At 32.8% G+C, this 17,411-nt stretch overlaps 2 protein-coding genes across 3 annotated transcripts; one reads left to right on the top strand and one right to left on the bottom strand.

Moving 5' to 3' along the window:
• The first annotated feature begins 972 nt into the window (after window positions 1–972).
• LOC111315997 (uncharacterized) lies at window positions 973–3,346 on the top strand. Its single transcript, XM_022918014.2, has one exon. The coding sequence runs from the start codon at window positions 1,391–1,393 to the stop codon at window positions 3,011–3,013; it is 1,623 nt and encodes a 540-aa protein (XP_022773749.2). The 5' UTR covers window positions 973–1,390; the 3' UTR covers window positions 3,014–3,346.
• A 942-nt stretch (window positions 3,347–4,288) lies between these two features.
• On the bottom strand, window positions 4,289–12,751 carry LOC111316733 (alpha-1,4 glucan phosphorylase L isozyme, chloroplastic/amyloplastic-like). Of its 2 annotated transcripts, XM_022918817.2 has the most exons (15): window positions 12,328–12,751; window positions 10,906–11,111; window positions 10,716–10,817; window positions 10,146–10,322; window positions 9,699–9,974; window positions 9,002–9,273; window positions 8,414–8,531; window positions 7,922–8,323; window positions 7,635–7,787; window positions 7,232–7,360; window positions 6,589–6,825; window positions 5,939–6,015; window positions 5,359–5,545; window positions 4,947–5,147; window positions 4,289–4,676 (listed from the first exon to the last, which is right to left on the bottom strand). In XM_022918817.2, the coding sequence occupies exons 1-15, from the start codon at window positions 12,590–12,592 to the stop codon at window positions 4,560–4,562; spliced, it is 2,919 nt and encodes a 972-aa protein (XP_022774552.2). In that variant the 5' UTR covers window positions 12,593–12,751; the 3' UTR covers window positions 4,289–4,559. The 2 variants fall into 2 exon arrangements, with proteins under 2 accessions (XP_022774552.2, XP_089609604.1); XM_089753478.1 differs by lacking the exons at window positions 4,289–4,676; window positions 4,947–5,147; window positions 5,359–5,545; window positions 5,939–6,015 and adding an exon at window positions 6,329–6,482 and having other exon boundaries at window positions 12,328–12,745.
• Between the last annotated feature and the right edge of the window lie 4,660 nt (window positions 12,752–17,411).

The following is a 17,411-nucleotide window of genomic DNA, read 5'->3' as shown; positions in this document are numbered from 1 at the left end:
TTTGTTAAAGGTCCATCTCATATTGATTGATTAAACCTAATTTTCCAAATCAATTCATGATTTTCCCAAAGTTGACCAACCATCCCACATTCAATTGTCTATTGAAAAAGAAAAAAAAAATGCTTTTGGCAACACTTGATTGCTACCCATTTCTAAGCAAAGAAAGTTCTAAAATAGTAGGTGCTTTTTTTGAGTAAGTCCCCTTTGAATTTCATCACATTTTTTATATGATGCGACTAAATTTATTATATATTTAATTAAATTTAAATATTAATTTTAATAAAATTAAATCAATATAAATGTTTTATTAAAATTTTTTAATTATAATTACAACAAATTTTATTATTATTTTCAATTTTATTTAATCAATCATATCGCTTATTCAAATAGAGCCTAAGATCATGGGATTGTGGAAACGGTTGGATACAGTTGTTTTCAGTGTATTTACCCGTTAACCTCGCTAAGGTGATCTGATGGAATAATCCTAGCCGTTGATGACCTTCTAGAGCACGTGGATTTTTTCAAATGTGAAAAAGGAAAGTTATAAATCTCATGCATTCCATTTTTTTTCAATAAATTACTTTTAATTGTGGGGTAAGTTTTAGATAAAGCTTTCGAGACGAATTTGTAAATAAAATTTATTGTGAAAATTAGTAATATATAAAAAATTATTTAAATTATTATTTATAATTTAAATTTTATCAATATTTATTTAATTATAAAATTTTTATCAAAATTTTTATTAAAAATATTTATTTAATAAATATATCAAAATTTATTAATTTTTTTTTCAAATTTTATAATTTAATTTATAAAATAAAATATTTTAATATTTTAATTTTAATTTAAAAAAAAAAAAAACCTTCATAAACTTCCCCCATAAAATTTTATCCAAAGTATTTTCCATCCTTGCAGCTTCCTTCACATGCAAGGATTTCAAGAAGCAAATCTTTCTCTCTTTTTCCTGTCATTTCTCGCGTCTCTACAATCAAAGCAACAGCTACTTAACCAAAACTCTGTTTCAGTTTGATCTTCTGCTTGCTTAGTTCAAACAATACGAAGTGAAAAATACCGAGTAAGAGTCAAAACCCAATGTTGTTCAAGGTTTTTTAGCCACCTAGACATTGTTCAACACTTTTAACTCCACCAGGTTAAAAGAAACAGGACGATGGTTCCTTTTTACTTGCATTCAGGTTCAAGATTTTCCATCTCTTGATACTAAAGCAACCTTCTTTTTGATCTGGGTATTACAGTTCGTACCTTTTTCCCTCTTTTTCTTCTGCTTCTTTGAAGATAGTGGTCGTTTTTGCTTTTGTTTTTAATCTGGGCTTCTTTGTTTAGCTGCACTGAAGAGAAGCATTTGTGCAAGTTATGTAACGTGAGTTTTCTCATGGAAAAGAATTCAGGTGAAAGAAAGGTAATGGACGACATGGATTGTCAAGGTTATGGCTTGAGGGATAACCCTAAGAAATCTTGGAAATCTTTGGGCTTTGCTGGTGATGGTACTACTAGTTCAACGCTGAAATTTCAGTGCAAAGCTTGTGGCAAAGAATTTGAGTCAAAGAAAGCTTTGTTTGGTCATATGAGGCATCATTCTGGAAGAGAAAGGAAAAGAGTTGACTGTCAAGAATGTGGCAGAAAGTTTCAGTCTTTGAAGGCTCTTAAGGGTCATATGAGGTTACACCCTGTAAAGCTTAGGGTCTCAGGTGATTCAGGGTTTGGTGGTTCAAGGCAAGAGCTGGCCTTGGAGAGCATAACAGTGAGGAGAAAGAGATCAAAAACAATGAGGTACAATAATGCTCCAAATTCTTCACTTTCTAGCTTGAATGAATCTTCTGGTTTGGTTGAAATTGATCAAGAAGTGGTAGATGCTGCTTTATTTTTGATAATGCTGTCTAGGGGTGCAAGGAATTGGAGTGAATTCAATTCTTTTAGGGAGTCTTCCGATAACGATTCTGAGATTAAATCTTTGCATCAAAATAAAGAAATTATGCAGAAAGAAAATGGGAATCCTTTTCGTGATTGGGATAAGTCTTTCCAGATGAAGAAGCTAGCAATGTTTAAGTCTGATTCTGATGCTTCTGCGTCTATGAATGTTGTATATGAGAAAAACATAAGTGAATATAAAGAATTGGATTCTGGGATTATAACTGATAAGGAAAAGAAGGTTGGATCAGAAGCTCCCAATGACATGCTCTGTAGGGGTGTTGAATTCAAGGTGACTAAGGTGGATGATGAATCTGTATTTGAATTGTATGATACTGAAATTGAGGAAAGAATTTCTGGTGAAATCATGAACTTCAGATCTACTGAAGTAGAACCAGGGCAGGATTGGATGGAAGGATTGGATTTAGCTGGTTTGGGATCCACAAAATCCAGTTCTTGTAACTATGCCATGTTCGATGCTTGTGATGCAGAACCAGGAGGAGATTCTTTGAACAAGCTAATAAGAACTCCATTGAATTCTGAGATGTCTGATGATTCCCAGAAAAAGAACAAATACAAGTGTAGGATCTGCAGCAAGACTTTCAAATCTCATCATGCCCTTGGCGGTCATCAAACAATCCACAGAAAGAGAAATAGCTATGCTATAGAGGAGATTGAGAACCATGAGAAAATTACTCAGAGTGGCAGTTCTCCTGAAACTGAGGCTAGTTGCAAGCTTGTGAATGTTGAGTATGTTGAGAATTCAGTGGAGAGGGAATTGAATGGGGTGACAAGTTATGGAACAAGGGTGTATAAGGTGTACAAGTGCGGAATATGCTTCAAGGTTTTTGCATCAGGGCAAGCTCTGGGTGGTCACAAGAGGTCTCACATCTTGAAAGAACCAGGAACCAGTGACAAACAGCCTGCAAAGCAGCTAAAATTTTCTGATATCTCTGATGTTACTGATCTTAATCTTAATCTCCCAGTTATGCACGATGAAGAGGCTAATGGTGACATCGGATTCAAGTCATGTCGTGTTGGCAGTGACTGCAAGAGTGAGGCTCTATTAAGCCTAGTTGCTAACTGATGAAAGGTGATGCCAAATGTTTCATTTTTCATTTCCTGGAGAGCAAAATGCATTGGTGGCTTTTCTTCCAGTTTTCAATGGTACTTTATATTGGAGAAGGACCTTGCTGCCTATAGCTTAAAACTGGCACTAACTCACTTCTATCTTACTGTAATATGATTTTCTTTTTCTCCCTTTTTACTCAGTTTTGATAGACCTCGATCCGTAGGAGTTGGTTGGCGGAAACATTTCTCTATCTTGATTGAACGATATCATTTTTGGTTGATCATTCTTTTGTTTCATATATTGAAGAATAGAAGAAATTTAGATCTCTGTGAGATATATTCTTTTCCAGTTGTTGAATGTTTACAGGATAGCATATCACAGGAGCCTGATGAATGTACAAAATATGAAATGAAAGCAATTTTACCTCTTTGTCATCTGACATGACAAAATGTTATATATTTTGTTTCATGAGATGAATTCATTGCTCCCTCCCCATGTGTGTCCCTGTTTCCTTGTTATCAATGTTCTTAGCTGGCTGCAAGGCAAATATTCATTTGCCTTTAGCTCGTAATAAACAAAATCATCCTTGGGTTAGAAACCTGAAGAAACCAAACTTTGAATCAAACTGGAGCTGCTGTAGCTTTCATCGACTGAAGTTCACCAAAGCAAAAGGCCCTGCCGGCCAAGCTGGCCCCTCACTCAGTCTCTTGGTTCTGACAAGTGATTGGGACTTCTTTTTGTTTTGAAAAACAGAAATTGGAATGGCTGACTGGCACAAATTCTTCTTCTAAACATGAGTAACCATAGTGCAAAACTGATTAAGCCTTTTACCGATGGTGCATGCTCTGATTGTGAAATGTGGCTGAACTAGACCACTGCATACTATCAGGCTGATTGAACCTGAACCAAACTGGCTTGAACCCTCAGATTAAGGGTATCAGTGGGTTTTGCGTTACTGCATTAATTGTCTGCTTCTCGGTACTGTTGTATCTGGCATTGCAGTATAGACAGAAAGAATTGAAGGAGAGGGTATCAAAGATGGGGGTAATCCACAGATGGAAATCTGTCAGATTAGAAGAAAATGGAGAACGTGGATTTCATGATTATGGAGGCCAGCAGTGAATCACTTGGTGAGGCCATGTGCACACCCCGCATAATTTTCAAGTTATTGACACGTGGATGTTGAGTTAGATATTGGATTGTCCTGCTTGGGATTAATGAAAATATAGAATTAACTTCCTAATAAAACTAGAACACCTTAGAATTTTTTTGGATCATCACTATTCAATATAAAGAACAGAATATGGCTTTTATTATCAGAGGCTAGAGAGAATGTACACCATTTCTTAATCATGAAATTGGGAAGCCATGGAAGAACATAAACAAGGTTGATGAGTTTTAGTAACTTTTGCAACAATGCAATAACCAAACTTATAAATTTTATCGCATTTATAAATATTACACTTATTCCTGCATTTTTTTCTTTACATAGGAAAGAAAATATGATAATGTGACAGGCTTTACGGCAAAGGGCAACTCAGTTGGTACAGAGTCTCAGCAATTATGGTAATTCGACAGGTTTTATGTTCCATATCTCCCGGGCATATTCATGAATTGTTCTGTCACTGCTGAATTTGTATGAACCAGCAGTATTCAAGATTGACATTCTTGTCCATCTCTGCCACAACAACAGTCACAAACATTAGGAACACATGAACAAACATATTTGTGCCTTCAGTTGTGAGAAAATTGCGAAGCCATGTGTGAAGGGAAAAGCACGACAGTTGCAAGAGACATTTTAGTTTTTAACCGTATCATATGCATCAAATTGGGATGAAAAAAATACAGCAATTACAATACTGGCAAAAAAGCATGCAGTAGTTCCCTTTTTTCTTGATGATCGATGCAAGAATGTGTAATCTGAGGGCATTGGAAAAAGGTCACTCACTTGCTGGTCTTTATATGCCTCATCGACCTTCTCTTGGCATTCTATATAACTAGGGAAGTCCTTGCCAACGAGGAAAAAATCTGCACGACCAAAACCTTCATTTCCTTCTAATGATCCCATCAGTTCATCATAGTTGTAAGGACCGAAGACACCACTTCTGACAAACTCCTTAACTTCTTCGAAGTGAGGATCTGGAACAAACTGTTGTAAGATGTCAGTTAGGTCAATGAAGAGAAATAATTAAGGAAAAATCATGATATTTTTCACTAAATATATTTCCTTACTTTTTTATGTATATTTCCACCTAGCCAATATCTTTCGATCATGATAGTACTTCTCTTAACAGAAAGGCCAGAAGTAAAGAATTGAAAAACAAAAGAAAACCAATAACTAATCTGGCCACGCAGCATACCTTCCCCTCAGCTCTTTCCTTCCTAAGGCCTGGAATCTCGTGAGCTTCAGCCCCGAAGAGGAAGAAGTTGTCTTCTCCGACCTCTTCTCGTATTTCAACATTGGCACCATCCAAGGTCCCAATCAGAATGCAACCATTCATTGCAAACTTCATATTGCTGGTTCCACTTGCCTCCATCCCAGCAGTACTGCATAAAATAAAGGGAAAACAACATCAAACAGAGGCAGGTTCAGATGCCCTAGTGTGTATTCTGCTATCAATTTGCAATACAAGCTTCCTAGAAAAGGCATACATTGAGTTCATTGCAAATCAGAAAAACATAGGATTCATTTTAAGTCAGAACCATCATTCACTGAGCTCGATTAACCTTCATGCATTGAAGTTGAGCCAAGTTAATACAGGATAAATAATGCATGATGCTTCATCAAACAGATTGAGCCTAGGCTTTCGCTAGCTATAAAGTAGATGATCTATTCCAAATAGGAGTTATAGTGTAAGCTAGGAACCATTTCCTGTTTCTGCATCTAGTTTACCATAGTGTAACCAAGAATTATCCATACAATGAATTAAATTGAAATACCTTATATGTTGTGATAGCTCACTTGCAGGGATAAGCAATTCAGCCACACTCACATTGTAATCAGGAACAAAAACAACCTAAAATTAGAACATAATAAGCCATTACACCTGATTAGTGATGTCGATGTAATTGAGTAAGTTATTAACACAGCAAATTTGCAGAAGGAAATTAAAAAGATTTGTTCTTTTTTTAATCCATTCATAACCCTTACATGTCCTGATTTGATTTATTCGAAGCTCCCCTATTTGTTTTTAAACATAAATCTGTAACTTTATTCCAGACTTCGGTTATTTTTCCAGAAGCTAGATTGTATCGGGAGTTGATGGAAAAAGGCCCTCACAGAGTAGAATGAATGGGCTATGATCATAGGTCCAAGCATGGCCCATTCATGCTACTCTGCGAGGGCCTTTTTTCCATCAACTCCCTGATACGATCAAGATTCTGGAAAAATAACCAAGGTATGGAATAAAGTTATGAATTTAGGTTTAAAACAAAGAAAAAAGGCCCTCCCAAATTGTAAACTGTGAACCAAAGTCTGGAATAACTGTAAGAGATGACACATTGTGAGGGCGTGTTTTCTTTTATTTTTTTCATTTCAGGAAAGAACTCTATATGAGGTTCATTAATGATAACTTGCAATAAAGATGTACCTTCAATAAATCGCCTATATCAGGGTCATGATTAACGGTAGCTCCAACATCAGTAATAAATTTCACAATTCTCTTGGCTTGCACATAAGTGGCAAATGCTTTTCCTCCAAATATACAAACACGTGGAACAAACTTTTCTTTTCTTTCCGAAGCACTCATTTCTTTCATCATCTTGTACCGGTAGACAATTCCCAAAATATTCAGCAGTTGACGCTTGTATTCGTGGATGCGCTTCACCTGAAATTCAACGTAGTACGTAAAAAACTATGAGTTTCACACTTTACAAGACTGAGGGGAATTAATAACAATATACTTTCACAAAGCATTCTGATCTAACTGTCATAAAAGGACTAGAATTGTTGCAAGGGTCCAAAAATATTCATAACATTTATTGCATACAAACACTGTAGAACAGACACTATTATGCTCTTCAATGTGAGCTAAAACATTGTCTTCTGGAGGTAATAGAATCTGGTTGCATATCCTTCATAAAAAATATCCATAGGCTCTTAGACTGCAATCCATTTATTGAGGACATTATATACTTTCTGCCAACATGATAAAACTGCCTTCATTTTCATCTGATGATAAGTACACTTCTTTCATTACTTTTTAAGAAAGAGTAGTTGACAACAGAAATTACCTGGATGTCAAACATTGCATCAGGGCTTACTAGATATCCCGTCTTTTCTTTAAGGAAGGACACAGCCTTTAACTTGTTGCTCCTTTTGGCTGCCCTCCACTGGGCCTGAAGATCCTCATTATCCGCAAACTATGAACATATCCCATAACACTGATTAGGTCTTTAGTAATAACCAAAAGTTCCGAAGTTTTCTCATATTTATAGTCATTCAAACTTAACCATAAAAACCCGCTCAGTTTGTGTTTTTTATAGACAAAGACACAGATACAACAGCTTCACATATATCAGAATCCTAGAATAATACATGAAACAACAACACCGCTTGAATTTCACAAGCAACTGCTTAACCTGTGAAATAATAACAAATATTAGATTTAGGCTTGAATCAGATATGGCAGACTACCTTTCTAAGTTCCGCCAACTTTTCAGTATTTAAAACCCAATCTTCTGTTCCTGTCCAGTCAGTTATAATTTTACTCAAGTCCGGATTGCAAAAACGGATCCATCTCCTTGGCGTGACCCCATTTGTTTTATTTTGAAATTTTTCAGGCCATAACTGCGAAATTTGAGCACAGAGGTCAATGATAGGATCATTTTGCTTGGTAGAAACAAACTGAAGAAACCATTTTATCATTAAGTTAAATACTTTTACCATTAAAGAAAGTAAAAGGTTTTATAAATTGCGTTTACCTTAAAAAAATCATTAAACACTTCGTCTTTTACTATCTCGCTATGTATCGCTGCAACTCCATTTACTGCATGACCACCTACTACACATAGGTTAGCCATACGAACCATCTTTGGGAGCTCTGGTACTGGTTCTGGGATCTTTTTCTTCCCTTCAGTGCTTTCCTTTACAGGATCGTTTTCTCCATCAGCAGGCTCAACTACTTCTTCTTCTTCTTTCTTCTTCTTCTTCTTCTTCTTCTTCCTCTTCTTGAGAACAGCAACAGGACTTTCCTTGGGGCTAACAAGTAAATCTGAAAAAGCAGCCGGCAGCTCAACGTTTTCTAAAATTCTCATCTGCTTCAGCTTTTTCTCCAATAAGTCAGAATCTGCCGTACCATACTCCAAAACTATGGTGCGAATTAGCTGCAAAGGTATTAAGAGGCAGAAATATGAGTTATAATGGGAATTCCAAAAAATTGAAGAGCTAGGTCTATGCATGTGTTCCATCTGTACCTCCTCATCAATCATTTCTATAATCTCCACATGTCGAGGCAACAGTTTCCCCATAAGTTCTAAACTCCATTTCTCCAAAGCCTCAGGTAGAACAGTATGGTTTGTGTATGCCATGGTTCTAAAAAAAGGCATTACAAGGTATACAAGTTACCAAACATAAGACCATGTTAAGAATAAATATCAGTAATTAACAAATAGGGAAAAGAAAAAGAAGAAAATAGAAGGGGAAGATACTAATTTTTTGAGTTTTTTCCAAAAAAAAAAAATCTCACACACAAAGTGAATTTGAGACTAAAATAAGTAAATTGTGAGGAAGCGCAAACAGTCAGCATGGACGAGCACTGGTAACAAGAAAACATTCTGAATCGAATCAAACTAAAGTAACAAAAATTACAATAAAGCATATGCATAACAAATAAATTGAACACTGGAATAGATCAAAATTTGGGAACAGCAGAGATAGGTTTAATGCGGGGAACACAGAGTATGACTTGAGCTTCTCAATAACCTCTTGCAGTATGTTAGAAAAGAAGCAATAAATTAAACACTTGCCAATGCATAAGTGAAACAACCATGACTTAAGAGTACCTTTGGGTGATATTCCAGGCCTCCTTCCAGCTTAAACCTTTCACATCAATCAAGATTCTCATCAACTCTGGAATGCAAAGACTGGGGTGAGTATCATTCATTTGCACGGCAACCTTCTCAGGAAATTCTTCCCATTTGACCTTCGTTCCTGATCTTCTTTCAAAACGTGCAATGATATCGTGTAGAGAGGCTGAGCACAGGGTATATTGTTGCTTCAAACGAAGGATTTTGCCTTCGATTGATTCATCCCCAGGGTAGAGTACATAGCAAATCTGATATTAAAAAAAATGTTATAAGCCAAGCCATCCTTACTGCACCACTTGGATCAATTGTACATGAAAAATCAACACAACATCGAAACAAACATTAGAGTGATTGGGGACACAAATGATGCAGAGACAAGACAGAATGCAGTTAAAATTGTTGAGATTTTTTAAAGAGGGAAACCACCCAACAATTTCCCAAAACTGTTGATTTGTTCACTCTGTTACAAGAACCATTTTAGAAATTTTGTTTGTTGTATTACTTTAGCAGTAAACAAACTTGGCTCAGACTTTCCTCCAGAGAAAACTTCAGGCAGTTCAGATTTTCTGATTAAACTCTGAAGAGATGTGCCAACAAATAGCTTGGCTTATGAAGAGATTAACAAATAAATCGTCAGAAGCAAATATATACAACAAAAAAAAATTAGAACGACCTTTTCGGCGTTATATAGGGCCTTAGCTGCTTGGATATGTTCCCCAGAATTAAAAGCAGATAGATCAAAGTCTTCTGATGGAGCTTTTGTTGACCAGAGTCGCAGGTTGATCGTGGTTTTAGTTTTATATCCTGGTATCGGGACATCATATGCAACAGCATTTATATCCTCCCCTCCAATCCAGTGTTTCTTTCCATCTGAATCTGTAACAACCTTGCCGTAGAACTTGATAGGATATGTGACATCATTTCTCACAATTTCCGAAGGATTGCTCATCTAAAAAGAGAAGCCATATTCAAGAAAAAATAAGAAGTTGGTCAGAGAAGCAAGGCAACAGAACACTAATATCCATTATTTAAGCCCTATAGACATACACATATTTGTGTCTACAATGATAGCTTCAAGAGAGAAAGAGAGAGAGAGAGAGACAACAAAGAGCAAATATACCTCAAGCCAATCTTCAGCAACTTCTTCCTGCCCATTTTTTGTAATACACTGTTTAAATAATCCATACTTATATCTAAGTCCATAACCCCATGCTGGATAATCGAATGTTGCCAAAGAGTCCAAAAAGCAAGAGGCAAGTCGACCAAGACCTCCATTCCCAAGGGCAGCATCAGGCTCCTATAATATCAACCAAATTTAGGTACCATAACAAAAATGTGAAGGCAAGCAAAAAGACTCCCTCTATATCTTTCTCTTTGACAAATATACGAAGTGAATCAGAAAGGGTGGATTTTAGAAAGAACTTAAGGGAAAATGTTTGTAAATTTCTAGACAACGGCACTATGGCAGCTGGTATAGGCTTCAACAAATAAAGTTTTACCTTTAAATAGCTCGCTGCTTTCACACAACAGAAAATTCATTAATAACTGAATCATTATAGTTCAATTCAAGAAAAACACTTAAAATTTAATTCTGGAGCAGTATGGAGTGCCTTCTATCTTCCCCAATTATTTTCTAATATCAAAATGTGTGGTTAAGGTAAACTAGAGAAAATTATATAAACCAACCAACCTGGAAAGCTATATTTTCTAGGTTGTGTCCAAGCTTGCTCAAAGCCTCTGCATAACCTCCAGTAAGCCCTAAATTACCAATTGCATTCAACATTGCCCGACCCTACAAAAGAAACAAAACCTGCTGAAATAATAACATCTTCAAAGTGATGTACAGAAATTCAAGTACTGAATGTCGAACAAGTGCAAACCTGTAGAAATTCCATTGACAAATAGTATGCCTGTTTTGGGTTCAATTTTTCATAATAATCATAAGTGGTATTCCAGTTTATAATGAGAGCATCGCGAATACTTTGTGCAGTTGCAAAGAAAGCCTTTGGAAGATCAAATTTCTCAGGGGAAAACAATGGGTTGAACTCTGCATGATATTTGATACTAGAGGCAATAGATGAGGCATCTGGAAGGAAAGGACTGAGAGTGCTCAGAGATTCCAAATCAAAAGACAAAGAATAAATGTCAAAATAAAAATGGGAAAGTGAAGGACGTTGTAATGCAGTATATCAAAATTTCACCGTATTCCATAGTTGTTCAGTGGAATACGAATTCAATTTATAGAGAAAAAATAAAAATAACTAACTTAAGGATATTTTGCCCCCGCCTTAGATTGTACAGGACTTGACAAGGTGTAATCTTCAAGTTATAGTTTTGTGTTTAGATTGGTCCCAGTGCTTTACCCATATTATCTGGCACTTAATTAGCTTAAAAATATAGCTCATTCTGAGAAACTTTGGTGTTGTGATCATTTCTCAATAAGCCATAGTTTCATTCGTGACACTTACCATATCAGCATCAAAAAAGGATCCAAACCCAACAACTGATATGTCTTCTTTAGCTAACCAGCAACTAAGAATATAGCTTAATTACACGTTCTCAACCGTCTAAGAAGCAAGCTTTCTTTTTTTCCAATAAGCTGTTGAACTTGAAGGCTTCAAATATCTTGGATGACTCATTGGAATTAAGATAGCTAAGATCAACTGGTCGCATGACTTATGATCCATTTCATATCTTAATAATCAACCAGATGGTGGGTTCCAATCCATTTTCAATGCTAACAAGGTAAAGTGAGACTTGTGACCAACTTACCACCCTAGCACATCAATAGATACCAACAATCAGAATTATTTTTTACTAAAATTCTCTTTTTCATAACAATCAATCAAGCAAAAACAGAACCAAATCTCACAGTCAACAAGAGTCGGTACCTAAAATCTCATTCAAACTCTCTCTCTCTCTCTCTCTCTCTCTCTCTCTCTCTCTCTATATATATATATATATATATGTGTGTGTGTAAAATAATGCTTTAGATCTCATTCTTGATCATTACACTAAAAACTTCATAATCATTAATTAATGTTTCCAAGTAACGAATATCACGTAAATAATAAAAAGCCCATGAAAGAACAAAATAAAATTCAAAATCGCAAATGTCATTTTAGTTTAGAAGAATGTAACAGAAGCGACCATTAACATAAAAAATTAACTTCAAAACAAAGTCCACAAGTTTTCAATGAGAAAAACAAATAAACATAAAAAGAAAAAATTAAATTTTGAAAAAGAAAAAGAAAATGTAAAAACAGAGCATCTACATACAGATACTAAAAAGGAGATCAAACCTTCTTTTTCAGTTATTGGATCTTTGACCTTCTGTTGCGGCTCACTCGACGCATTCCTCACCGAAAACGACCTCCTCATCGGCCTAACTTGCCACTTCCTCATCAATATCAACTGCTTCGCTTTGTTTCCGCTTCTACGTACACCACCGCTACCGTCAACGCCGCCATTTCTTCCGCGGCTGAAGTCGATAAATCTAGCCACCGCATAGCAGCTCGAAACAGCTTCCGCTCCGCTCGACGTCGTTGAAAATCCCCACGTAGCCATCTCTCTTTGAACTTTGTGAAGAAGACTGAAAAGATCAAGGTGGCGGTATCGACTGAAGAGGGAAATGACCGATTCACGAGAATTATAATATGCATGGAGTTACAATCGCCTGCTATCAAAATAATTTTTCATTTTCTTTGTTTTCCACCTGGCAGTATTAATTGATCCACGCGGAAGATAATTCATCTTACTGATTATGGGAGTTCGGATTACGTAAAATCATACCATTTTTTCTGCTTCGTCACCGTACACTTGGCTATCTTTGATTGGTTCTATAGAGAATAGTTTTTTCCTTGGTGACGTGGGATAATTTGAGTGGCGGAGTTTAAGTTTCTGTTTTGGTAGCGGGAGAAGAAGATTTTAGTTGCAGTGAGATTTTTTTTCCTAACAAGAAAAAGTCCAAAAAAGAATAGGAATCGAAAGAGTGTCAGGTAGTTCTTCTCCGTCCACTTGTAAGCATCTGATTGGATATTCTTGATCTGTCGAGGTTGTTATACGGTGTATTGTGTCTATGTTATCAATTGAGCTCATTTCTTGGAGATTTTTTTTTTTTAAAGCCCCAGTATTATGTTGGGAATCATTCGGACATATTGGCAAAACCAATTGGTGAGTTTGAAAGATTTGGAAGGGTGTCAAGGGAAATTACTAGAATGGAATGAAATGACATGTGAATTGATTGAAGTCTAGCCCGTAGTTGTCGATCGGTAGTGGTGGCATAATTTTTTCCAATCCTTAATGAAGATGATTCTTGAATTTTTTTTTGAGCAAAATTAGAGGTGTCAAAAGCTTCGTGTTAAATCGATATTAAATTTGATAAATTTAAATATAATATAGTGATATAATATAAAAATAATTAAAAAAAATTATATATATATATTTTAAAAAATATGTTTTATATTTATTTGTGTCAATATAAATTTTAATACAATATAATTCGTATTGTATATGTGTTAATTCATCTAAATACGTAACACGATACGAATAATACGTTTAATTTTATTTTATTATATGTGTATACATTTAATATATTTAACACATTAATCATATTTTTTTTATTTATTTTAATTTAATATAAATGGATAAATATTATTTTAATTTTTAATCTTTTAATTATAATACTTAATTAGATATTTTATTTTGTATAAAAATTATTTAAAATATTTAATTATGATACTCATTTAATAATTATTAGTCCTATACATTATTATCTTATTATTTAATCTTTAATAATTTATCATTTTGAATTTGATATTAAAAATTAATATAATTATATAATACAAATTAACATTTAAATATATATGTATTAAATATATATTAAATAAGTATTAAATTTTTTATTTTTTTAAAATGTAAGTACTTTTTTATATTATTAATATGCTAAATTTATTAAGCTGTAAATAATAGATAGTTTATAAATATATATTTTTTTAGTTGTGTTCTTGTATATATTCGTATTGATCTTATCTATTTATGTATATTCGTATTAGTAATGTCATTAGTATATATCCATATTATTCGTATTTATTTATATCGTATTTAAAATAATTAATTATATATATTAATCGTGTCATGTCTCATGTAACATATATTAAACTTATCATATTTATATTTAAAATTTAAATATATTTTATAATTCATATCTGATTTATATTTTAATAATTTATATCTTTACACATGTCAAATACGACACAAAAACACAAATGGCTAGATCAAATCGATGCAATTCATTTAAATATTAGCTCATATATTAACGGATCATGTTGATTTAGTACTATTTTTTTTAACGTGTTGTACTGATACGACCTATGAAAATTAAATGTCTAACTCAGCACAGCACATAGCTTGTAATTTTTTTGGGTCATGCTGAGTTAGGCACAATATTATTTTTTATACCAAGATGAGCCAAACACAAGCCATTAATACTTTTTTAGAATTTTAATTATTTTTTTTAATTTTCATCTATTATTATTAAAAATAATATGTAGGAGAAAATAAATGCAAAATGAAATAAAAATGACACATAATTTACATGATTTGACAAAATATCTATATCAACAAAGATGGATAATATAATCTACTAAATAAAAATATTAAAATTACAATCTTAATAGTTTTTAAAGAAATAGATACAAATCATTTATCAAATATTCAATAATACATATAGAACTAAGGTTTTGTCAATTGGTCCAATATCATAAGTAAATGAAATTCTGAGGAAAATTTTTTATAAACTATATATTAAATTTGCTTTATAAAAAGAAATATGTCAAAACCATACGATCTATCAATATTTCTTGAAACTATTTTATAATTAGGTAGTATACCTTTTTAATTAAAACATTTATCATCTATAAAAATAAATGACCGCTCAAATTGTGTTATAAATTTAATTAATTGATTACACCAATTATCTTGTAAAAAAAAAAAAAGTAACCAAAAACCTATTAGGATGCTAGACTAAGTTTAGTCTGTACGGGATCATTAGAAGTGGTAGATGCAATCTCGTGTTTACTCTTACACCTTTTCAGTTAATCATTCCCACGTTTTGTTTTACAACTAAAATATTTTTATATATATTATAAGTTTAAAAATTTTAATCAAATAACTTTGAAAATAATGTTAATTTGTTTTTATACATACAAATTTAAATAAATAAAAGTAATCCATACATCAAATAGTTCACACTAAAATCATATATAATTCATTTATCATAAATTAAAATATTTAATAAGTAAATTTATTTAATATAATCTTATTTTATAAATTACCAAAAAATAAATATAATTTCATTATAATATAAAAATAACAATAATGTACTTAAATACTAAAAACCCTTTCATAATAGTTATGGATTAACATGGCATGACATATTTAGGTTTATGTATCGTGTTGTGCCAACCAGCGTATCACATACTGATATTGACCTTTTCTAATAGGTCATGCCATGCTGACTCATACTTTTAAAAATTTCTAACCTAGGGCTGCACTCATATATATATACATGCTTGATCCAGTTCATTTATTTAATAATAGACCATGTCAAGCATGGCTTATACTATGCCAAATTACATCGTGTCATAAGCCGCCCAACTCATTTGACACCTTTGGATAAAATACATCAATGATCGCTCAACTATTTGAATCACCAAATTATTAAATTTATTGATTTAGTCACCAACGAATGAATAAGTAATTTTTTTTTTAATGTCTAACAGAATATGCTGACCGATATGCGACATTAGCGGACCACATATAAAAAAGTCAGTTTCTTTTCACTTTTTTCTTTTCTCTTCTCTTTCCTCCTCGTTCTCACTGCCTTCTTTTTAGTTTTTCTCTCTATAATCCAACAACAATCATTGGAGCAATTTGAAAAAAACAGAGTCCCTAAGAGAAGCGAATTCAATTTTCAATCATACAACAAAGAGCCTCAACACAAACAAAGTTACAACTGGTTGACACTATCAACAACAAATTTTGGGAATCAACTATCAATTCACCCAAAAGATTACACAATAGAGCCATAATAAACATAATCCACAAACACAATATTCAGTAGTCAAGTGTCATTCATAACAGAATTCACAAAGAAAATTAGCAGCGTAAAAAAGGGAATTCTAAGAGTTTTATTTTGGGTTTTTCTAGAGAATTTTTTGTATTTATGGTTTTGGGCTTTTTAACTAATAGAAAACAGTGGAGTTGTGATGGGTACTTTAAAATCTCAGCTTAGTTGTTTAAGGTTTCTTGTTAGGTTTCTAGATCGAAGAAAAGAAGTGGAAGAAGGAAGGGAATTTGGGCATTCGGAAAGGTGATGGTGGTCTCGGCAGTAGGGAACTTTTGATCTAGATCTAAGACATTTTGAAAGGATTTTCAAAAATCAAAGCTTACTAAAGTTTCAGAAAGTTGAAGAGGAATCGAAAAGGAAACTTTACGAGTTTTTTAACCGTCGATGAACTGCGATGATTGGTGATACAAGGCGGTGCTGGAAATAAGAAGTCATCAGATTCTTAAAAAACGATGGTTTCTGATTGAAAGGTCAGAGAAGTTGGAGAGAATGGAAAGAAGTTTGATTTATTTTGGTTTTTATTGTTTATATAAAATAGTAAATTTTAGCAAGAAAAAAAAAATGAAAAATAGAAATGAAGGAAATGAAAAAAAGAAGGAATTAAAAAGAATAGTGTTTGTTTACCCAGCCCAATCTCACATGGCAATTTTTTTTTTTTTGACACGGACATGTCAAATTGTTTCCGACATCATATATAGCATGTCTCGTCAAAAATCTATTAGATATTAACGTTGGATCTAAAAAATATTTATTCAAACGTTAATGATTAAATAAAAAAATTAATAGTTTGGTGATTATTAAAATATTTATATAATTATGTGATTAATGTATTTTATTCATTTTTTTAACACTTAAAATTATCAAAATTTAAATTTTAATAGTTAAAATAAAAAATTTAATAATTTATTAATGGATTATGTAACTTTTAGCATTTTGGCATTGAATTTTTTAAAAATGATTAAAATTTTATTTTAATTAAATTGATCAATTGAATCAATTTATTTTAATTAATTAATTAATTATCGAATTAGTTTGATCATCATAAAAAAATTTTTTAAAAAATTTCAACTTTCAACTAATTTGATTCTAAAATTGAATTAATCAAAATTTTAGTCGAAATATAATAAAATTTGAATATAAAATTAAAAATATATAAAACAAATAATTTTATTTTAAAACCTTTTAGAATTTTTAATCTAATAATTTAGTATTTAATATTTCATTGGATGATTTTATTTAATTTATCTCAAATTAAAA

This window comes from Durio zibethinus, chromosome 24 (genome assembly GCF_047325235.1).
Source record: "Durio zibethinus cultivar Kanyao isolate XHJ-2024 chromosome 24, ASM4732523v1, whole genome shotgun sequence".
NCBI classification, from domain to species: Eukaryota; Viridiplantae; Streptophyta; class Magnoliopsida; order Malvales; family Malvaceae; genus Durio; species Durio zibethinus.
The sequence above is the reverse complement of the archived record's forward strand: the minus strand, read 5'-3'. Positions and strand labels throughout refer to the sequence as shown.